The sequence below is a fragment of the Nyctibius grandis genome, chromosome 3 (genome assembly GCF_013368605.1).
Source record: "Nyctibius grandis isolate bNycGra1 chromosome 3, bNycGra1.pri, whole genome shotgun sequence".
Lineage (NCBI taxonomy): Eukaryota > Metazoa > Chordata > Aves > Nyctibiiformes > Nyctibiidae > Nyctibius > Nyctibius grandis.
Window position 1 is genome coordinate 71,830,052 of NC_090660.1, and position 24,541 is coordinate 71,854,592.

At 38.3% G+C, this 24,541-nt stretch overlaps 1 protein-coding gene across 3 annotated transcripts in view; it reads left to right on the top strand.

Moving 5' to 3' along the window:
* The window catches only part of CHD7 (chromodomain helicase DNA binding protein 7), a 133,609-nt gene that overhangs the window by 90,005 nt on the left and 19,063 nt on the right, over positions 1-24,541 (top strand). For all 3 annotated transcript variants that reach the window (XM_068395840.1, XM_068395842.1, XM_068395841.1), the window contains exons 7-17: positions 1,217-1,272; positions 2,728-2,842; positions 4,545-4,628; positions 5,564-5,701; positions 5,798-5,919; positions 6,393-6,636; positions 12,407-12,583; positions 14,099-14,242; positions 16,132-16,387; positions 23,531-23,741; positions 24,262-24,457. In XM_068395840.1, the coding sequence (XP_068251941.1) occupies positions 1,217-1,272; positions 2,728-2,842; positions 4,545-4,628; positions 5,564-5,701; positions 5,798-5,919; positions 6,393-6,636; positions 12,407-12,583; positions 14,099-14,242; positions 16,132-16,387; positions 23,531-23,741; positions 24,262-24,457 (1,743 nt within the window). The remainder of the gene's footprint in view (positions 1-1,216; positions 1,273-2,727; positions 2,843-4,544; positions 4,629-5,563; positions 5,702-5,797; positions 5,920-6,392; positions 6,637-12,406; positions 12,584-14,098; positions 14,243-16,131; positions 16,388-23,530; positions 23,742-24,261; positions 24,458-24,541) is intronic.

Here is a 24,541-nt window from a genome sequence, read left to right on the forward strand (position 1 = left end):
GGAATGCATTAACTTTTTCTGTACTGTGCTAGAACAGAGTTTGATACAGTTGCTGCTGTTGTTCTTTAAATGCACTGCTATGAAAGTAATGTCTAGCAACTTTTCATTTGAGAGAGAATTTGGAAGATGACAGTTCATCCTCCAGAGTAGTCTGTCTTCTATATATGTATTTTTTCCTCTCTTTATATATATATATATAAAAATAAAATAAAAGATGTAGGATGTTGACTTAGGGAGGGGTCAACAGTTTTGTCTGTTTAGCACTACATACAATATTTATTACAGATGTTGTTGTCCCTGGTGAAGTAAGTAAAACAGAAAATCATCTTCTATTTAAATTTGTTCCAAAGTTCATTAGTAAACACAAATCGTTAATGTTGTGACATAAACTGAATTCTAAACGTGTGCCTGGTGCACTGTCCTTAGTTTGTCCTATGGCTGGGTTCAGGAGTAATTCAACAAAGTATTACATGCCATATGTTATGCAATACTTTGGCACTAGGGATGAGTTAAGGGTAGTCTCAACCCTTAGCACTGAACGCCCTTGGTTTTACTGGTTTATATCAGAACTTTAACCTTGCTTTAAATGTAGGTTTTGGGTGTTAATTTAATTTGGCTGCTCTGTATGTGAGACATCTTGCCTGAGTGAATTTAATTGCACCATTGAGTAAAACTAAAGCCATGAACACTGATGCACTAAAATTGTAGCAGAGGTATAAGGTTTAGTTTTATATGGCTTCTTGTTTGGAGTTATTAACTATATGGGGGAATAAACCCCCTTTAAAACTCTTTTTTAAAACATTACAAAACCCACAATGTAAAGTTGCCATGAGCCAGCCAAAAATAATACATATGGCATTCAGGAGTGCAGTTGCTAATTGGCTGCTGCCTGAGAAAATGGTACACTTGGCTTCTACTTAACACTGTGGGTTTGGCAGAAAGCCAGCTTTGGGGTGAGGTTGTGAATGAAGCTGCATGTGGTTAGGGAGGAGTTCGAATGATTCATGTCTTGGAAGTTGTAGTAAGCAGTGCAGTGTGTACTTGGGTAGGCTGGAGGAAACTCCTCACCCATGTCCTCGCTCCACAAAAGCTTTCCTACACCTCTACTTGTCTCTCTGTGAGGGGACCATATTATGTATTTTGGTTAGTTTTAATCATAAGCTAAATTGAGCTGTTCCATGGTTTAATTCACATTTCAACAATTCTTTTCTTGTAGATGGAGAACGGAGAGGAGGTAGAAATAGAGGAATTCTATGTAAAGTACAAAAACTTGTAAGTAAAGTTACAGGTTTTACTGCTATCTTTAGGTTCACATAATTTCCAAATGTTTTTTTTAAAAACTGATTTTGTAAATGATATAACTGTTATTGTCCAACTTCAAACATTTCTAAGGTTTAATCCAAAGGTTTAATCCAAAACAGTGGCAAATAAACAGGGAAATACTTTGCACTGGTGGTGGTGAGTTTCATAGCATTGTCCTAATTTGTGTTGTCTCCAAAATGAAATCCATAGGTAAACTTGCTCTGCTATTAAAAACTTCGAGGCTCATTATGTATGCAGATTCATGAGCACATACCTGTGTAGCTGTGTAGATCGAACTGCAGCTGTAGAGTAACATGCCTGGAGACTACTCAAAAATAACCTTTAACGTTGTTTCAAAAACAAGGTTTGTGTTCAACAATATGTCTAAGATAACAAATGAGATGGCTTCCAATATTCCAGCAGCTAGCTGCCCCTCTGTAAGAGGGATGTAACAGTGGTGAGAGCAGCATGTTGTTTCACTTCTGGGCTCTGAAACTGCAATGCAATCAGTATTTAAAATAAGATACTTCACAGCTGGATAAGCTCGTTTTTATTTTAGAAAAATAGCATATCTTGTTTAATTTTAGCAAATTTTCCATCTGAGAGAGAAATTCATTTAAAGTGAGTTTCTTGCAGCTAACCGCAGATCAGAAGGAAGACTTCACTTTAAATATGCTGCCACCTTTGTACCTTTCGCACTATGTTGATTATTGTGTGATGTTTAACAGCTTAATTATGCTTTGTTTAGTTTTATTACATTGGCATGTAATTTTTGTATTAACTATTTGTGTCTTAGACATCTTAGCAATTAACTTTTGGCAGACTCTAAATTTATAAAGTAGGACTAGTCATTTTGGCAGAGATGCTGTTCCTTACTTTGTGTTTTCTTAAAGATGAATTATTGCCATGGAACTGCATTTACAAGGGTTTGTCTTTTCTTTCAGTGTTAAAACTTCAATTGACTCATGCGACTTTTAATTACAATGCTGTTCTCACAAAAACAGTGTGTAGCACGTTAGTATTTGAAATGTTTGCATATTTTTGTTACCTTCTAAAAACGCTGCTCTTTGCTAGGATGTGATATTAAATAGTGACATTTATGATAAATGTCTTGTATAGTAATTATGTTTTAAGTATGCCCAAGAAAAATCATCTTAGCTTTGTGCCAAACACTAAATGTATGGAGTATGTATTTAAATTTTGAGTGGGAGTTATTTTTATTTACTGGCAAATTTCTGCATTAGTAAGTGTAATTACTTCCAGTAAAGATGATTTGTTAATAACTTGTATGATGAAGATGATCATGTCCAGTTTTCCAAGCATGGCACTACAATGTGCTGGAAAGATCTAGCCATACTAGCAAGATAAAGAGGAGTGTGCCATGGAAACATAGTTCTGAGTAAGATTTTCTGTTTCATCTTCTAGTTCTTACCTTCATTGTCAGTGGGCATCTGTGGAAGAGCTGGACAAAGACAAGAGAATTCAGCAGAAGATTAAGCGGTTTAAGGCAAAACAGGGCCAGAACAAATTCCTTTCAGAAGTAAGATTTATTTGTTTGTTTCTTTTTGGTATTTAAGGGATATTCTTATGAATTCTCGTTCTGTATACAAGCAGAAGATTTTGAACAACTGTGTAATATATCAGTAGCATTCATTCTGGTATAAAGTATAACCATGCTTGGTCCAAGTCTTGCAAGTTTATGAAACTCAAGTGATCTATCCTGACTTCATACTTTTTACTATAGTTTTTTTTTCTTAGAGTGGTTAGTTGTTTGCATTGTAAGCATGACTCTTAGTGAATCAGCACAAGGTCTCTTTTCTCAGGAGCTGATTTTGCCAGAAAAATGCATCACATTTTTCTGTGTTATGGACTGCTGCTCACTAGGGATTCTAAGCTTTTTATCATCAATTTAATTTCACTTAGAGCCATAAGCAGTAGTGTGGCAGGGGTCCTGTCAATAAAAGACCAGATCTGCTGATTTGTGTTTCTGAAAGCTTACCTTTCAGTAAAATGCTGTCTTTTGAGGAAAAAAGCCCAGGTTCATGTGCTACTGTATTTATTTATTTATACTATATAGTTCAAGCTAAACAAAACCTGTTGCAAATTGAAAACTTCCATGAAGTCAGTATGGGTTTCTCATAAAGTGCATCCAGTTGACATATTTTGATAAAATTTACAGGAATTTGGGGGAGGAGGAATCAATGGGTTGTGCTTTTAGGAGAGTGTAGAACATCTATAAACACTGTCAGAGCATCCAAAGATGCTTTGAGATGATTATAAAATAGGGTGGCACCTATAACATCATAACATAGGGTGCATCATATAACACTAATGCCCAAAGAACTAGATTAAATTAACTTTCAAGACTTCTGATATTTGAGTTTTTAAAGAAATTAATAAATACCTGAAAATTTAGAATCACAGACAGTATAGTATATCGTGTCATTAAGCAGCAGCGTTGTAAAATCTAACATCTGTTCTAAGTGAAGATGCCTGGAATTGCTTCTGTTTTATTTTTTTTTCTTTTTAAAATCTGTTTCCAAGAGGGTCACAAGTTATTGTAAATACTTGAAATTTGTTCTTTAGAAAAAGCTATCAAAATATACATTCTTTAGTCCTTTTGTCTGCCTTTTCTGTTGAAGGGGATCTTAAAAGTATAAAATGAAACCCAACACTTTAGTACACAAGAGAATCCTCTTAAGTTGTTGAAGGCATAAGAAAGAGCATAAATTGTGATTTTTGGTGAAACTGTGTATGCATGCAGTGTTTTTTCTCTGTTTTTGAAATAATAATCTTTGAATCTTGCTTATAAAGCAGTTAGACGATTCCTGTAGTTAAAATAATCCAAAGGCACTTAGTGTACAAGGCTCTAATTTCTTTATTGCAAGCTGTAGTTTTCAAGAATGCTAAATGCATTGGATGCCATAAGCCTTTTTGATTGCTCATTAGTGAATTGTAATTTCACACTTCATTTAAAATATTCTTAAACATTCTCTCACAGTAAAAGGTTTCACACAGTAATTAAGAGGCCCAGTTAACAAAGTCTGAGAAGTCTGATTCCCTCACGGGGAATGATCTTGCTGAATTGTAGCATTTCAATTAATATGTTGAAGTTTGCCAAATATAAATTCTGTGTCACCGTGACCCAAAATATTATTGCCTGGTGAAATATATAATAATTTTTCCTCTCAGGAAGAGCTAATAGAGATATCTCTTATATTTTTGCCTCTCTCCTTGAACAGATTGATGATGAGCTTTTTAATCCAGATTACGTGGAAGTTGATCGAATCCTGGATTTTTCACGTAGCACAGATGATAATGGAGAGGTAAACAAAACTTCTAGAGCATTTGTAGTCACATACACATTGTGTTTAGAATTTATTGTTTAGAAATGTGAATGTATTAAACACTTCAGAAGCTACCAGCATGTACGTGTGTAGAAAATAGGAACATATTTGAGAAAACATTGGCTAGTACAGCAGTTTCCTTAAAATAAAGGGGTTTAAGTGAGAATTCCAAATTTATAAGTTTCCCATATTTAAAAAAATACAAAACAAAAAAAAACCACCACCAAAAAAAGAATCTCTCATAGGTAGGTCTAAGGTGGTACTTAATGCTGTAGAAATATGATGTCCATGCAGGTAAAAGAGAATTTTAATGAAAATGCAAGAATCTTAGCTAAATGTCATAGTGGTTTAGACATTATTTAGTCTATCTGTTGCAGAAGAGGCTCTGAATTCACTGTTTCTTACTCTTCAGTGACTTTTTCTGCAGAACAAGGTCACTTTGTCTTCCAGGAGACTCCTTTTTGGTCCTGGGAGAATAGAAAGCTTCACTGACAGTGTCAGTGTTTCCATATTGCTCTATCAGTGAATGGTGGTGTTTGGGTTGCCTGCTGGGAAGTTTCTGGACACTGACAAGAAAAAACAGTTGACTGTTTAAAAATGTGGTAAAGCATAGAAATTTTAACAGTTGGAAAATGAATATTGTTTTACTTCTAAATTTTAGTTTTAACCTTAGTGATTTCAAATGTAGTGTTGTGCTCATTTTGGTTGTAAGCTTGCATTCCCTGCGTTCTCATCTTACTTTGTTAGGTTGTCAAGGTGTCAGCCTGCTGTTTGCTTATGCTTTTGGCTGATTCAGACTTTCAGGTCTGGTAAAGCTTTTTGAATTGTATCTAGCCTGCGGATCTCCTGTAAAAATGATTACACTTTTATTCTTTTTAAAATTGTGACGTAATGCTATTTTTGTCTTAACAAAGCCTGTAACACATTATCTGGTGAAATGGTGTTCGCTGCCTTATGAAGACAGCACTTGGGAGCTCAAGCAAGACATCGACCAAGCTAAGATTGAAGAATTTGAAAAACTGATGTCTAGGGAGCCAGAAATGGAGCGTGTGGTAAGAATTGGCTCCATATAGAGGATTTTATTTGAAAATAGTAAAGTAATGTGGTCTTTTAGAAACCACTAATGGGATTTGCTGTATTTGAAACAGGAGCGACCTCCTGCCGACGACTGGAAGAAATCGGAGAGTTCCAGGGAGTATAAAAACAATAACAAACTCAGGGAATACCAGTTGGAGGGAGTAAACTGGCTTCTTTTCAATTGGTACAACACGTAAGTAAAATATTGCTTACTGCTGAATCTTGCTTTGGAAAAGCTTTTATAGTTTATTTGAAACAATAACCTTTTAAAGTCATCTTCTAAAGCGAGGTTTTAGAATTATTTACATGTCTCATTTTTTTGCTGCAGGAGTCATATGCAAACTAATTTTGGGTGGATAACAATGTTACATAAAACATGAATATTTCAGATAGATTCTTGTGGCAAATGCTTTTGTATATATGTGTTCATGCACACCCCTGCTGCCCCTTCTTCCCCCACATCAGCTTGAGAGGTACATAAAATGGATATATCCGTGCTTATTGCATCACAAATCATAACATTTATTTAAAATGTGAAAAGATTATTACGTCTCTTCAGTGTAAACTTGCCATTCTAGAAATTTCTGGTTTATTCAGTTTAGCTCCTTACTGATTTTCTGTGTTAGGAATAAATCATTCAGACTGTGTTTTCATTATTGTTTTCAGACGAAACTGCATTTTAGCAGATGAAATGGGGTTGGGAAAGACTATCCAGTCCATTACGTTTCTCTATGAGATATATTTGAAAGGAATCCATGGTCCTTTCTTGGTTATTGCACCGTTGTCCACAATTCCCAACTGGGAAAGGGAGTTCCGCACCTGGACAGAGTTGAATGTGGTTGTGTATCATGGGAGTCAAGCAAGCCGGCGGACCATTCAGTTGTATGAAATGTATTTCAAAGATCCACAGGTAAAAGCTCTTCATGATTTTTTTCCTCTATATACTTCACTGTTGTTAATCTAAGTGTCAATTAGGTTTGTAATACGAATATAGTAGGTTTTAGCTAATAACAAAGTCATATCTATTAATAGAGAGAGTGCTTTTTAATAGTAGCCAAGAGATCAGCTGGAAATAGAGGGGGACGAAGAGTAACTGAGATGGTGCAACTCTTGTTCAGGGTTTCATTGTTTTGTGCAAGTTTTTCATTATTTTGCGTTCCTGAGGAGAGCTGGCAGAAAAGATTCTTAATGAAGGAACTACTTTAATTGGAACTAAGCTTAAAAATCAATCTTTGCCATTCCAGGAAAAGCCCAGCTTGCAGAAATTAAACTTGTCGATGCTTCTTTATCAAATTTTGTAAGTCAGATATCTTTTGAATCTGTGTTACTACACTCATGCTGAATAGTCCTTCTGAGAGAAGGAGAGCAGGTACATAAAGGATTGGGGCTAGAAACAGAAAGTTATTTGGAAAACTGAAGCTATAAAGAGCAACAGATCTCTACACTTAAATGCATGGCTTTACTCAGAGTAAGTAAACGGGATTGGGGGAAAATAACATGTATACATTGAACGTTACTGCAAAACAACGTAATTCTCCTCACTCGAGAAGAAAAAGAGTGTAAGTTCAACCTGATTTGATATATTGTGGAGTATTATTTCCAGCTGAGCTTAAAGAAGTGATAGTGGTGAATTCATATATTTAGATTTTCTGTAAAGCATTTGATTTTATGCCACTGGATATTTTGATTAATAAACTAAAATGATACAAAATCAATATGGCACACATTAAGTGGATTTAAAACTGGCTAACTGATATTTCTTGATGTAATTGTAAATGAGAAATGATTTGCATTTCCAGTGTAGTTCTTCAGGGATTGGTTCGTGTCCATGAGCTATATAACACTTTTATCAATGACCTGAAAGAAAACATAAAATCATTACTGAGGAAGTTTTCAAATGGCACAAAGATGGGGAGAGTGGTAAATAATTAAGACAGTTCATGGATACAGAGTAAGCTGTATTACTTAATAAATTTGAATCCAAGCTAACAATACTCAGAATAGCTAAATATAGGGTGATGTGTGGACAAGGAATGGAGATGATTCTTACAGTAGGGAGAGCTCGGTTCTGGGAAGCCTGTAAGACTAATGCAGATCCTTTTGTGTCCTGACACACGACCAGTTAAACATGAGTTCATACTGTGAGACTGTGGTTAAAAGGGCTAGTGTAGTGCAAGTGCGTGGGAGGAAAGAAATCTTTATTAAAGAATAGAAAAGTTACAGCATTCTTCTGCTTGTCAGTAATGTAGTGGGTAGTCCAGTTCTGCCTCGATCTTGCTTCGTGTCCTCAAAAAGACTGTTGGAAAACTAGAGTCCTTAGAGCAAGGCTATGAGGGTGGTTGTGAGATAGAAAATATGCTTTTACGGGGAAAGAACCGAGTAAAAACTGTTTTGAAGGTGATGACTGTGGTGCAACTTGACATGCCATTAGGGCAAACAAATAGAATCAGGTACTTAAATATAGTAGAAAAACACATAGTAATTTATAGTAGTTAGAAGTTACATCTGTTTGGCCTAGAAAATAACCATTTTCTCAGTAATTTATCAAAGAAACTTTAAAATCAAAATCATATATACTGTTGTTAAAGACGATTGATTTGAATAACAGTTGCTACACTGAGGTCTAATGGCTTATATTCCTTACGATAACAATCACATTTAGCTTCTTACCTACTTGTATAATACACAAGTGAACTTGAGTTGATTTGTACTTTTTCTTGTTTTAAAATTATTTCTTATTAGAGATAGATATTTTGTATCAAAATTAAAAATTGGGGTTTATACAAATACTGTTTCTACTGAAGTGTTTCCTGTGTTAAAAATCATGTTTGTTTGTTATTTAAGCAGTGCTTGTTCTCAGCGTGTTCTTTACCTTAGGATGCAGCAGTTATGTAGCATGAAACCTGAGGGAACATCATCAGAAAAATCCCACTTGTTGTACAGATTCTTAGTGTTATTTTGGCAATATCACTTCGTTAATCTAAGGGCAACTAAAAGGATCTAAAGCAAGATGCTGCAGAAAGTTTTGTTCCCCCTGTTGCCATATTCTTAACTCACCTCTTACAATGACAATGGCAGTCATTTGACCCCATAGCGAGTAATAACAAAGCACTCATGGCACAGAAAAATGAATCATTTTCTGCTCTCTTTGCTCCCTGAACTGGCTTAAGAGGAGAATCAGACAATTGCCATGGTTGGGGATAAAGGAGAAATGGAGTGAACTCGTCCTTTTGGCAGCAGCTAGCTTAAATGTGTTATGAAATCACCTTCTCTGTGCCATTCTTTGTAAGACTGTGTCAGCTGTGAAATGCATGGTAGAAACTGAATTACGGGAAAAAAATCTCTTCATGTTATGACAAAAAGAATCCCCGTGTACTGTTCAGTCTGGCATCCTCTAAAGTACCATCAGTGGGCATACAATGGGGGATGAGAAGGGAGGGAAAGAAGGCAGGCTTTGGCGGTATCATTTCTAGTCCCCTTGCGAAACACATCAACCCAGACGTTGGCATCTTTGTCTGTTTAGGTCTTAATATGAAAAGAGGCCTCTCAAGCTGAGCTGTTTCTCAAAACGACAGTTGAACGTTGAGAAGGTCTGCGTGGCTTTGAAGGGCAATAATAAGAGACAGCGTGCGTAAGAAGCACCTACCCCATCTGCAGTAGTGTGGTTTTCGGAGTCAACACCAGTAACCAGAGTCAAGTTATTGTGAAAACCTAGAGAGCAGTCGATAACAAAATACATTTCTGCAGTGGTGTGACCAATGCTAAGGGCACCATGCTACCAAAGGCATTCCCCTAAAATCTCTTCCTGCCTTACTGCTTGTGAGGGTCAGGTAGGGAAGGCTGTTCTGGTGTTCTTGAGCAATATAATTGAAAAGTCCTTCAGGGGGCCTTCCCTCATTGGAATACCAAATAAGCTAGTTGCTTTTCTGTAGTATTCTACCTCTGAGAAAGAGTTCTGTTGTAATATCAGGAAAACTATATATGCCAAATAAAATCAATGACAGAGCCCTGCAAAAGAGTTGACTTGTTTGTGAGGGAAATTTACTTTGCAGTGTAATGAGGACTAAAAAGAGAAACCACCTGGCTGATGTGTAGAAATGGAATACCTTATCCTTGGTTGATTTTAACTCAAAATAATGCTGTTGATGTTCAGGACTTTTTCTGGCTTACCTGTTTCATTTTCCTTTGGGCTCCGTGGGTGTTGGCTTAGGAGAGTATTTTCTTGCCTGCATGGTTTTCTTAGTTACTGAGCTATGAACATGTCATCAGCACAGGCTTACCTCCGATTTCTGCAAAGTATGGTTAGTGTGCAGCAGTTTAAGGTAGTATTTCACCAATAGGGACTCTGTCTTTCACTGAAGATGACATTGAATTGCATTTTACAAAGTGGCTGCGACTTAGTTTTCCAGGTGCCTTCCAGCAATAATTGGTTAACATGTCTGTTTCTTGCATCTGTTCTCTTGTTCCTCAAAGTGGAGCCTGAGGTTGGTGGGAAAAGACCATGATAATCTTACATGGTTCCCATTGGTGGAAGTCCATTTCCATTTTTAGAAGTCCACTTCTTATACACCTCCAATTGATCTTCTCACTTTGTATGTGCTAAGACGTAATGTCCCAAAACATAACCCAACTTTTACATTCATATCTAATTATTGTACCTTGTGGCTACCTCTGTTCCTTGAGTTGCTTCCAGAATAATTTCCCAAACAGAACAGGAAACTGCTACATATTAGGAAGATTTATTTCCTCAAATGGAAGAACTTTTCTGACTAAGTGGATTTGAAATTCCTGTGGTTCCAACCTCAGAACTTCATGGACTGCCACACTGAAACAGGATAAATCAATTTCTAGTTGCCTAAGAATTCACCTGTGACAATGCTATAGGTCACTTTCCTGATAGTTTCTACATTTAAATTTCTCAAACGTGACATTATTAGGATTACTTTGGATTCTTTCCCATGCTTCCCCAAGTGTTGGAGGCCTGAAACTGTTAAAGAACATCATTCGCCTTCTAAAGCTCTTGGGAGAGCTCTTGGAACTTTCTACTTGATTTACTGCTGTGTTCTTCAATACAGCATTTGACTGTCTCTCGAACAGTGTGAGCTCTTGTGGCAAGACCACTGTGCATATTTTAATGTGAGATTTAGACAGCTCTTTATATATATAATCAAGGGTCCCTCTTCTGATTTTTGCTTCACCTGGATGTGTTGGTTTATGTAGTGATCCTTTTTGAAGAGCACTGCTTGCCATACTGTCGTGATGTTGCTCATGGAAGTGTTTTCCACTACTTGGAAAGAATCTCCTGGGCTGCGTTCTCGTATCTTCACAGTTATAGCTGACTCACGAGAAGGTTGCAGCATTTCAATTTGCTGGCTTTGTAAGTTGCCCACTTAGTGTATCTTCATCTTCTGTTTGTTAGGTAACAACTCTTTTTCTCCCTAAGAAGATAAATGTTTCTGGACTATGCTGTGAGAAAGCACTGTTGAGCAGGTCGTTACTTCCTCTGGAGTACTCTTGATATACATAGGCAGATTTAATGCTGAGTTCAGCATAACAGGTTTCTAGTCAATTTATTGAGTCAGTAGCCAGTTCTGTTCTCTGCAGTTTGGAGAGGATTATATTCAGGTTGCTTATAAAAGGATTCTGACTTGCACATGTTTGAAGGAAGAAATGGTCACCTTGCTGTAAAATGTCTGCTTCTTTTGAAATTTATTCAGTATGCAACCCACGATATAGTCCTGCTTTAAAAACATAAAATGGCTTTGAACTTGGGTGAAGGCTCATTCTTAGAGAGGCAGTGTTCCTGCACAGACCCAGTGCCACTGGAGATACCAAGTTACATTTTTCTTGGAACGAGATTGGGAAGAAATAATAGCATAATGTCAGAAAGGTGTTCATTTCATGATCTTGAATGAAGTTTATTCAGGTTTTTTTTTTTTGAAAGAGCATTCTAGTATCAACCCTGAAAATAAGACCCTCAATTAACCAAATAAAGAGTGAATATAGTACCAGACATCAAGTAAATCGTCCTGTTGAACTTTCCTTAACAACAAATTTACAAAAATATGAAGGAAGTGTATTCAGAGGTATACATTGACCATTTAAGGGTTCAGAGATTTCGTTCTTTTCAAAGCTGTTTCATAGAATTGTAGGTGTTTTGATACTTGATGTCCACTAGGAAAAAATTACTGTTTATTGGGAGCAAAATATCCTAATGGCAGTAAAAATGAAGCTTTAGTATACTTCTGGCTTATTTGGATTGTTTCGGAGGACTGTCACATACCTTTGATTTAAAAGAAAAAAGAAAATTATCTTGACAAAGCCTGAAAACCTTATTTGAATATTGCAGCAATACATCAGTGCTTCAAGGCATTAATATAATCCATATGAATTACGACTGAAGTACTTGTGTAACATCTTTGTAATGAATATGCAGTGATTCCGTGGGCCTTTTTACAGGATTAAAAATATAGCTAGCATGAAGCCAGTAGTAAACTTACACATTTGTATTCCCTCGTTGAGTGAGCAATAATGACTTTGTTTACTTAAAATATCTTGCCCATTGTACTGTTCTGTATTTTCAAAGAATGAATTTTGAAGATGAAACAAATGTATTTTCTTTTTTTGCCAGGGAGTTTAACTTTTGCTTTTTAACTTTTTGCTTTTAACTTTCTTTTTAGGGTCGTGTGATAAAGGGGTCCTACAAGTTCCATGCCATTATCACAACATTTGAAATGATCTTGACTGATTGCCCAGAGCTGCGTAACATTCCGTGGCGTTGCGTGGTCATTGATGAGGCCCACAGGCTGAAAAACAGGAACTGTAAGCTTTTGGAAGGACTCAAGATGATGGACTTGGTCAGTGTGTACATCTCTTACATTTGCGTCTTCTGTATTCTTATTATTCCTGATTTATCGTTCATCAAAATGTAAAATAAGATGTTTTCTTCTCAAATAAACACATCAAGTGCTAAGAAGAATGAGGAAATGCAGCTGAGAAGATCTTTAAAATACCTGGAAGCATATGAATCCTTGAATTTTGGAGTGCTGATGATTCATAAGTCTCTTCATTGATTTAGACCTAGACTTATGTGGGTTCTGTTAAGAAAATCAAGATAAATCAAGATAAATTTGTTCTTTACTTTCTCTTTTCATGTGACTTACTCCATAGTCACTTCTTCACACAGACATTTACTTAAAAGTATAATATGGTCAGGAGGCCAAATACAGGTGTGGGAGTTAAACTGCTCTGCATTAATGTCAGCTCTAATGCTAATTTGTTGTGTGGCCATAAGGATGTTCTTTCAGGCTGGCTAAGGCAGGAAAAAGTGAGCTGGTTTCTGATGGTTACATAAATATGTATTGTGTTATGTGCACAAAATATGTGTATTAAGCACACAGAGAAAAATAAGATGATGGTTTTTAAAGGTATTTACAAGTTAAAATGGAAAACTTTTTTTTTTTTTTTTTTTTTTTGGTCAGAAGATTCTTTAAAAATGTGAGAGGAATGCAGTCATGCTAAGTTAATACCTGGAACTCAAAACCTCTTATTTCTGTTAAGAATAAAGAGGCATAAACATCAGCTTACACAAGCGCTGCTGACCTGTAGGTCACTTTTAGTTTCTTTTTCCCTGTTTGTTAAACAGTACTTTTCTTGAAGGAGTCTGGAGGCTTCATGAATTAAAAGTTTGTAAAAATGCTGTATACATTTTTTTTTTCCTTATTATGGTTGCTATTAGAGGAAAGCTGAGCTTATAGGCATGGCTATAGGTAGAGATATGGGACTTGTCACTTCAGTTCTTGTTCTACTATGAAATGAGTTTGACTTTGGACTAGTTGCTTAACCTTTCTGGGCTCTTCCTCTAAAGCAATATGCAGCTTTTCCTCTTGTCTCTGCCAGTGTCATGCTCTGTCATGTGTAGATGGAAAGTAGGACTCTGCTTCAGGTTTTCTATTCTAGAAACTTAGACCTGCCCTGAAGAGATTCACGCACTGAGATCTGTTGGAGGTGTAGTAAATTGGTGGATTTATACTGGAAGTGATGGGATAAGTTCAGCTGTTATTTTGCTGTTTGAAGTTCGTTGTATTTGTGAAAAGGCTAGGACATTGTGGATCAGTAAAATCTCTTCTTGTATCTGGAGGACTTTTGAAGGTGCTTAAGCAGTGAAGTATTTTTCTGGGCTATCGCTGAAGGAAGGCCGGAATACTAGTTAGAAATGTCTTAAAAAGAGCTTATATGTAAGTAGTTGGGGGAGGGGAGAAGAAGCAAAGATAAGAGATACATATAGGGGAAAAAGAGAGAGGATTTTGTGTATTTCTCCATTGAAAATGAATTTAGATGGATTCCTAGACAACTGTTTCTTAACCCTTCAGGAACATAAAGTGCTGCTTACTGGAACCCCTTTGCAAAATACAGTAGAAGAGCTTTTTAGCTTGCTTCACTTCTTGGAACCAGGTCGCTTCCCATCAGAAACCACATTCATGCAAGAATTCGGTGATCTGAAAACTGAAGAACAGGTAAACGTCTCCTGTACACTTACCTTTCTATTTAGATATTGTGAATTTATCCTTTTTATTATATCTGAACTTCGTTACTTGTTTTTACAAGTAATACATGTTTACTTTTTGGAAGACCACAGTAGTTTTATCCCTTTTGTTTGTTTGTTTGTTTTCGTTTTGTTGAGTTTTTGCTTTTGGCCAAAAGTCATTTTGCCTTATCACTGTTTGTTTTTTTTTTTTATCCTTTGTCCATTGGTCATGCAGAGATAGGGAAAGTGTCCCCTCGTTAAAATGTGGTGTTTAAAAATGGGAGTGGGGTGTCCTGGAACAGTTGCTGGATGAAAATACCTCTATAATTGCTTGTTTGTTCTTTTGGTGTGCAACTGTATGTTGATTTTCTCTGAAAATTCCATTTCTGGTATTTCTAACTTTGGAGTTCTTGAATTTTTTAACTTTCTTTGAGAGCAACTCTTTCATAGCTAATAGTCTAAATTACAAAACAACTCTCCTCCCCAGCCCCTTACCTCCTGGAAAAATCATAGTGTGTCCTGGGAGAATCATAAGATATGTTTCCACAGATTGTGAAGGCAGTTGCATGCCAGTCAGGCTGGACTCTGACCTGATTGGAAGTGAGCCGGCTCTGATCCAGAAGCCGTGTAGTCCTGTTAATATAGCATTTGAGCTGGACTTACTATATCCTAACTTTTAACATAGCTTTTATCTGGCCAGCTCAAAATGTCAGCAGAGCAGAACTGGAAATTTTTGAAACCATACATGGAAATATTAGTAAAATAATGCCATGATCCAGGAGCAGAATTGGGAGCCTGGATTGCTTGGGCCAACAAGTTTTGGAAGAAGTGCCTTCTCTGCTGACACACCATTAGATGCTCTGGAATTTGATTTATCTTTCAAGTGATGGGAGAGATTGTGTGTTAGTGTGTTAGGTTTTCTCCTCTACTCCTTGCATTCCTGTTCTGTGTATTTTTTTGTTCATCCCTCTGTACTAATTCATCTTCTTTCTCTTGAAGTTGCTTTATTACTAAAGGAATTATGTAAATTCAGGAGAAAGTGTCTTTTGTTCATGTTTCTGCTATACAGCTCTGCATCAGGAGTCAGGAGGTGATGACCAATTTCAGGGTAAACTATCAGCTCGTTAACATTGAGCTGGTTTGTACTTTGATGAGAGGCAACCTAGAAGAACCTAAATGCCAGTCTTTTTCTATAAGGAGTATTTTTGAGCTTTTTATGTAAGGGGACTTCACAAAACCGACAAAATTTAACTATTTTTTTTGAGGAAAATGGATATCCCCACCCCTCCACATCATCTTGGACATGTCTTAAAGTATATGCTACAAAACCTGGAGACAATAAAAATAGTCAGTGTGTTAAAAATTTACAGAAATAAAATGTTTTCATTTTGAGACCAGGCCTAAGTAGTTTTCTGCTTCAGTGGATGTCAAAACTAAGGAAATAAGAATTAGAAGCTGATACATGAAGGGAAAAATAGCATTAAACACAGTGTTTAGTGGTTAGAAGTTAACTGCAAAACTTGATCTTATGGTCAGATTTGCTTATGTAGCTGTGCTTACTTAGGATTACCTTTGCATGAGTGATGTGCAGTACTATCCTTGTCTAGAAGGATAGTTCTAAGTGAAGTCTGTTCAATAACATTCAGTAAACAGAAGTGATGCACACTAAAAATTTACTTCAGAAGTGTATATCTCACTGAGTTAACAAGGAGAGCTCAGTCTCTAAGTCATTGAGGAAAGATTTTTTTTTTTTTACAAATGCTCTCTACTTGTGATCTGAGGTAGGAAACAGGGATTTTAGAATTAAGGAAATTAAAAAATAAACATTTGAAGCCTTACAGTTTTAATTCAGTTATGTATTAAACGTATGTTTCCTAGGTGCAAAAACTCCAAGCTATTTTGAAGCCGATGATGCTGAGACGTCTCAAGGAGGATGTAGAGAAGAACCTGGCCCCCAAAGAGGAAACCATCATTGAAGTTGAGCTGACAAATATTCAGAAGAAATACTATCGTGCTATTCTTGAAAAGAATTTCACATTTCTTTCCAAGGGTGGAGGTCAGGCAAATGTACCTAATCTTTTAAACACTATGATGGAACTAAGAAAATGCTGCAATCATCCATACCTTATTAATGGTAGGCCTCCTGTTTTTCTCCTCATTCAAAAAATGGTTGTAAGGAAGTTCACTAAATTAGAAATTCTGTTCTAGTATGTCTCTTTATTTACTCATTTATTTTAAGTAGAAAAGTGAGATAAGCTTTTAGGTTCTCTTAGGTATGGATATCTGCTAGTCAGGACAGCATTGCTTTTGAAGGCATCTATGCTGCTTTTTTCCAAGGCTTCCCAGCCCTGAAAGAGTTAGTGTTGGTATTATCAAGTTTTCCTTTCTGTTATTTCTGACAAACAAGACTTCACTTAACATCACAGAATCACAGAATGTTAGGGATTGGAAGGGACCTCGAAAGATCATCTAGTCCAATCCCCCTGCCGGAGCAGGATTGCCTAGACCATATCACACAGGAACGCGTCCAGGCGGGTTCTGAATGTCTCCAGAGAAGGAGACTCCACAACCTCTCTGGGCAGCCTGTTCCAGTGTTCGGTCACCCTCACCGTAAAGAAGTTTTTCCTCATATTTATGCGGAACCTCCTGTGTTCCAGCTTGCACCCATTGCCCCTTGTCCTGTCAAGGGATGTCACTGAGAAGAGCCTGGCTCCATCCTCATGACACTTGCCCTTTACATATTTATAAACATTAATGAGGTCACCCCTTAGTCTCCTCTTCTCCAAGCTAAAGAGACCCAGCTCCCTCAGCCTCTCCTCATAAGGGAGGTGTTCCACTCCCTTAATCATCTTCGTGGCTCTGCGCTGGACTCTCTCTAGCAGTTCCCTGTCCTTCTTGAACTGAGGGGCCCAGAACTGGACACAATATTCCAGATGCGGCCTCACCAGGGCAGAGTAGAGGGGGAAGAGAACCTCTCTTGACCTGCTGACCACACCCCTTCTAATACACCCCAGGATGCCATTGGCCTTCTTGGCCACAAGGGCACACTGCTGGCTCATGGTCATCCTGCTGTCCACTAGGACCCCCAGGTCCCTTTCCCCTACGCTGGTCTCCAACAGGTCTGCCCCCAACTTGTACTCATACATGGGGTTATTCTTGCCCAGATGCAGGACTCTACACTTGCCCTTGTTATATTTCATTAAATTTCTCCCCGCCCAACCCTCCAGCCTGTCCAGGTCTCTCTGAATGGCTGCGCAGCCTTCCGTTGTGTCAGCCACTCCTCCCCGTTTTGTGTCATCAGCGAACTTGCTGACAGTGCACTCTAATCCCTCATCCAAGTCATTAATGAATATATTGACTAGAACTGGTCCCAGTACCGACCCTTGCGGGACTCCGCTAGACACAGACCTCCAACTGGACTCTGTCCCATTGACCACCACTCTCTGGCTTCTTTCCTTCAGCCAGTTCACAATCCACCTCACTACCCGATCATTCAGACCACACTTCCTCAGTTTAGCTGCGAGGATGCTGTGGGAGACCGTGTCAAATGCTTTACTGAAATCGAGATAGACCACATCCACAGCTTTACCATCATCTATCCACCGGGTTACATCCTCATAAAAGGCTATCAAGTTGGTTAAGCATGACTTCCCTTTGGTGAATCCATGCTGAGTGCCCCTAATGATCCCCCTATCCTTGATGTGCCTAGAGACAGCATCAAGAACAAGTTGTTCCATCCCCTTTCCGGGGATGGAGGTGAGGCTGACCGGTCTATAGTTACCCGGGTCCTCCTTCTTGCCCCTTTTGAAGACTGGAGTGACATTCGCTTTCCTCCAGTCCTCAGGCACCTCTCCCGTTGCCCACGACTTAGCAAAGATGATGGAGAGTGGCCTAGCAATGACTTCCGCCATCTCCCTCAGCACCCGCGGGTGCATCCCATCAGGGCCCATGGATTTATGGACGTCCAGGTTGCTTAATTGGTCCCTGACTCCCTGACCCAGCCCTCATCAACCAAGACAGATTCCTCCTCTATCCTGACTTCTTCTGGGGCCGCAGGGGTCCAGGGCTCCTCAGGACAGCCTCCAACAGTATAGACAGAGGCAAAGAAGGCATTCAGTAACTCCGCCTTCTTTTTATCTTCTGTCTCCAGGGCCCCCACCTCATTCCTCAGTGGGCCTACATTGCCTCTAGTGTTGATTTTACCTGCAATGTATTTGAAGAAGCCCTTTCTGTTGTCCTTGACCTCTCTTGCAAGGTTTAATTCCAAGGAGGCCTTAGCTTTCCTAATTGCCTCCCTACATCCTCTGACAACAGACTTACATTCCTCCCAAGTGGCCAGCCCCTCCTTCCATGATCTGTACACCCTCTTCTTCCACTTGAGTTTGCCCAGCAGTTCCCTGTTTAACCATGCAGGTCTCCTGGTACCCTTCCTTGACTTCCTACCTGTTGGGATGCTCTGATCTTGAGCTCGGAAGAAGCAGTCCTTGAATGCTAACCAACTATCTTGGGCCCCCTTACCTTCTAGTACCCTGTCCCATGGGATTTCCCCTAGCAATTGCTTGAAAAGGCCAAAGTTGGCCCTCCTGAAGTCCAGGGTTGTGATTCTGCTAGCTATTCTGTTCCTGCCACATGAGATCCTGAACTCTACCATCTCATGGTCACTACAACCAAGGCTGCCCTCAACCTTCACCTCTTCAACCAGACCCTCCTTGTTAGTGAGGATCAGATCCAGCAGCGCTCCTCTCCTAGTTGGCTCATCCACCATTTGCATCAGAAAGTTATCATCAATGCACTGGAGGAACCTCCTGGACTGAGGATGGCTGGCTGAGTAGGCCTCCCAGCAAATATCAGGGTAGTTGAAATCCCCCACAACAACCAGGCCCTGTAATTGCGAGACTGCTCTCAGCTGCCTGTAGAAGCTAACATGTAGGTTGTTGGATGCTGGTGTAAATATGGCAATTTTTTCTTTAGGGTTGCAGTTAGCTGCTACTTATTTTCTTGTCATAGAGTATTATGAGATAGTAACTTAAAATTTCTGACTAAAAATTGTGAGGTGAGAAATGATGATCAGGCATGCTTTTATGGCCACATGTTGTCAGTTCATTTTCCTAATTTAACCAGTCAGAAAAAGATTTGTATGAACATCATCTTAGACTTCAATAACAAATACTCTTTCTCACTGTGAAGCTATTGGTTTTAGATCAGGATTATCTATGACAAGTGCTATATAATGAACCAGCTAGCTATAGCTGTCTGAAGTATGATAAACTGTATGTGTTGGTCATATCGAATCTTCCCTTTGAGGATGTAACACAAGGCTCCTTACAGGGTTGCATTCTACTGGTTTCTTGTTTCCCAACTCCTCTTCCTTACTGTGTATGATTTATGCTATAGTTGGCTTAATTCTGGTTGAAAGCTGCATGGTGCAAGACTGTTTTGTTCAAGAGCCATATGTGATCTCAGTTTTTTGTTGTATGACTTCCGTATTGCAGTGCTTACTTTTTTTTTTCTTGACATTTTTTGTTTAAATGGGGGAAAAATGCTTAAAACTGATTCACAAAATGACATCTAATTATATTTCATGCACAAGTAATTATTCTGAAGACATGATATAGGGTTACTCCAAAGTACTTCAACTCAACCATGCTGGCGGGCTGCTCAGTTTCTAAGCTCGGATGAGCATACAGTGAAGTAGCTTTTTGGTTCTCGTGTAGGGTTTTTTTTGTTTGTTGATTCCTTGTTTTAAGTTAACCCATTATATAAATGAGTTTACCAGAAAATAGTTCAGGATGGTCAGGTTATGAGCTTCTGAACTTGATGCTTTTTTAATTCCTTGTTTTCAGCTAGTTTGAACCTCACCATTATTTTTCCTTATTTCATGTTTGCTACAAGAAATAAAGTGCATGTTTTGCTGCCACTTTGTTCTGTCAAATAGAGTTGTATCACTTATCTTTCTTGGGTTTTATTTCTCTCTCCGTTATTTTCCTTTCCATTACTTTTTTAAAATTTTAATTTATTTCTATTATTAAACTGTTCTTATCTCAACCCATGAGTTTTCCCAGTTTTACTCTTCTAATTTTCTTCCCTTCCATCCCGCTGGGAGGGAGTGAGCAAGCAGCTCTGTGGGGCTTAGTTGCTGGCTGAGGTTAAACCATGACAGTGAGTAGTGCTTACAGTGTTACCTACAGCAGTGATCTTTGTCCTCACAAGTCTTGTATCGTTTAGTGTCTGTTAGAGACTGCTGAAATCCAAGTGGCTATAAAGAAAGCTTCAAGTATTTTTTGATGACTGTCTTAACCCTAATAAAGGGCAGTGGAGTTATCTCTTCAGCACTTTTGCCTTTATGACATTTTTGTGACTTCTAAACATTTGGACTTGTTTTGTGTCATGTAGCAACATGGCAGGTGCGTCAAACCCTCAGATTTGATGGGAGGGAAAAATAAATAAATCCTGACTATTATTAGTGCAGAGGATGCAACTAAACAAATATGTCCTTTGTAGTTATACAGAAAAAACTCTTCTGTCCTGTAGTTGTCTGAGCCTGAGGTTTTATTTTGTAGATTGATAGCTGACATCTTTGTACGTAGAGTGATGGCACAAGTTTATTGTAGTTCTACCAAGAGATCTTGTACTGCTAGTACATAATGTTGCACAGCGTTCTCCTGAAGAATAATTTGTTGCAGTAGCAAGTTCTTGAGACTTAACTGCTTTTATAAAGGTGTCTCTGAATCCTTCTCATTTTCTTCCAAGTTTCTGGGTTTTGTGAGAAGGCAGTACTGCACGTGTATTTGAATATACAGTGCAAGAACAACACTGTGTGTTTTTGCATAAAAGTTGCAAGCAAGTCTTCTAGATAGTTCTCAGTTAAAGGCCATAGAAGGTTATATGATGGAAGTAGTATGGTAGGAACTGACTGTGGGCTGGGTTTTTTGTTTGTTTCTTGATTGGTAGATCTCTTCTGTGAAGGGGAGAATGGTGGTCTGCCGACACTGTCTTTGAGTAGACTTCTAGAGGGAGTGACTGCATTGTGTATTCTCGACCAAGTTGGGCAAAGCATTGTCTGTCATTTTTCTTCGAGCTGGACTCCTTATTTTCTCCCTAGCAACCATTCTCAAGTATTTATACATCATTCCTCCTTCTCTGTCTCCAAGAGCCAGCAGTGGGGAGTGCCTCTGTACTTACACATTCTACAGTGCTGAACATCAGAAAGGTTTCTTACTCTGTTCCTTATACCCTCTTGAGCCCTGGAAGCCTCTCCTAATAAGGAGTGAAAGTGAGGGTTTCCCTGATGGACCAAGCACACATTCAAGTACCTTCTTTTCATCCCCTACTAAAAGTCAGCTAGGATAGGAACTAGTGTTACAGACCTACAGGTACTACATGAAGTAACTTTTGGGTAACAGGCTACTCAGTGTACATAACTTAATTGCACTTGAAGTAGAAATGAAAAAGACAGGGCAGTCTTTTACAGGGTTTAGCTAGGATAGGTTTCTTGAAAGAACAGATTTTTCGAGGTCGTGGTCTATTATGGAAGTGAGTTTTGCTGAGATCAAACTCTGATACTGAAAATTAACCATTCATTAGACCTGTTTGTGGGTTTGTTGTGGTGTGCTTGGCTTAGGTGGTTTGCTTTTGCAGATGCTGAGTTTGCATATGGGTTTGCTTCATAGTAGTGAAACTTAAATTTGGATATCACAGTTGAGTAAGAAATGAATGGTGTAACCAAGAAAGATCACTGAAGTTACTGGTATGAGCTACTTCACAGCCTACTATATACTGAAACTGCCTAAGCTCTGTACAGAATCAGATTTACTACCCAAAATTCTCCCCGTTTTACAAGATGAGAAATTATATGATTGAAGGGAACTTGAAGGAGTGTCTGGTTAGTCTATTCTCACATGGGTTTATTTTTTTTATGTGCAAACCATTGGGATCAGTAATGCTTGGAGTAGGGAATCCAGATAAGGAAAATGCAGGGATGTAAAACTACCTTCAAGTGTGGTTACATCTTGAGTCCGCCAAGTTCTGTAAAAGCTAGTAGTGCAAGCGTATTGAGTAATACGAAGCTGTCAGCCTGCTTAGGGTGGTATCTAGTTGAGACACCACATTACAGTAGGCACTGAACCAGCGATCACACAGGGAGGGTGCGTTTGCGTGTTTGTTTACAGGCATCTACTTAGAAATGGGATATGAGAGATGCTCAGCAGAAGCCTGGCAGTGAGCTGTTCCTCCCCCCTCCCTCAACCCTCCCACCTTTCCTTGTCTTATTCAAAAGCGGTATTGAAGCTGAATATTATACAAACTAGAAATATTTTATAAACTACATTTTGTTTTAAAAAAAAACCAGAGGGAGTGAAAAAGACAGCTTCAAAAAAGGGTTTATTTGCATGTGAAATAAGCTTAGAACGAAGATTCCTAACCTTTACATAGCCAAGAATAGTAATCTGATAATTCTTGGAACAGTCCACTGTTTGTAGAAGTGACATAAAAAACAGAATAAAAGCATAGGAGAGGCTGAAAAGAAAACTTGAATGTGGTCTGTAGTCTTTAGGTAATTAGCAGTACAAGGAAATACTTGCTGCTGTGTATATCAGTCATAGGCAAAGGGAGTGGCAAGAAAGAACTTTTGACTATTTCTGGAAAGAATATGTACATTGGATAGCTTCGTCAAACTGAACAAAAAAAATACTTTCAGTGAGAAAAGAAAGCTAAATAGAAGGTAATTTCACAGCTGCTCCCTCCTCCCCCTGAAATGAGTTTTTTTTCATTGTTTGGATTTTAATTCTATAATTAATAACGGAAGGAGCAGGTCTAGGTCATGTGCGTGTTTGAGCCTGGTTTTGGGTTTGGCGGCCCAGACATCAAATGTGATTTGTATTCCTTGTATTTTCCTGTGGAAATGAGATTTTTTTTCTTTCATGTTGCATTTTAAAAAAGACAGACAATCCATTTGATCAGTTGGAATATGGTTTACTTTTTCATCTTTTTTCTTAATTTTTCATTAAATTGTGTGCATCAAATAGTTGTATGAATTCATTTAGGAAAGGGTTTACTCCCATTTAAAAGAGGAAAAAAAGTGAATGCTCAAAGTTACTTTTTATTTATGCTGTATTTGTGTATAAGTATGCTTTAAATTCAAGCTTAATATTTTTTATAAATGTTTATTCACATAATGCTTAAAACATTCTTGCAGTTTCTATAGGGTATTGAAGGCGAGCTCATTGTTTATTAATAAAACCCTTTATGGTGTTCATGTATTGCTGTCCAATCTTTGCAGGTGCTGAAGAGAAAATTTTGGAAGAGTTTAAAGAAACACACAATGCCGACTCTCCAGATTTTCAGCTCCAGGCAATGATCCAGGCTGCTGGCAAGCTAGTACTGATTGACAAGCTGCTGCCAAAACTGAAGGCTGGTGGCCACAGGGTGCTTATCTTTTCCCAGATGGTGCGCTGCTTGGACATACTGGAAGACTACCTCATTCAAAGACGGTGAGAGCAACAATATAATACAATTCTAAATAAACTGTGCTTTCCTCAGTGGCCACAGTATTTAACCTGTGAGTAATCCATATTGAAAAGGGATGAAATTCAAACACTTTACAGTATTTTCTGTAGTGATCTGGCTAAAGGGAAAAGCCTACCTGTAAGTTGCAAGTACTGAGATTTTTCTTCCGGGTGAATACAAAGTCACCTCACATGGAGAGCTTTAAACCTCTTAGTTTACTACTCAGTTAAATGGTTCGGTGGCTCTAGAGGTTTTTAGGTTAAGCCTGACTGTTTATTTCACTCCTTGGAGTGAAAGTTTGTTCTTTACCAAGAGGTGCAAAACAAGAGACAAAGTTGTATGTCTTGCAGTGATGAAGTTAGTGGATACCGGAACAGTCATTCAGTTTGTTGTAGTTCTTTTGACCCTATAGTAACATATTTCCTTTTTTTTTTAATTGCATAGTCTTACAAAGAAACAGTGCCATTGCAGTAAAGTTCTCCTTACAATGCATCTTTATTTCAGGTACCCATATGAACGAATTGATGGCCGAGTAAGAGGCAACTTGCGTCAGGCAGCTATTGACAGGTTTTCAAGACCTGATTCCGATAGGTTTGTTTTCCTGCTGTGTACAAGGGCAGGAGGTTTGGGCATTAATCTTACTGCTGCTGATACCTGCATCATTTTTGATTCAGACTGGAACCCCCAAAATGACCTCCAGGTAATATTACAAGCAATGATTTTATTGAAAATTTTTCTTTGCCTTTTTGCTGTGAAATTTTCTTCACCTACAAGAGAAACTATC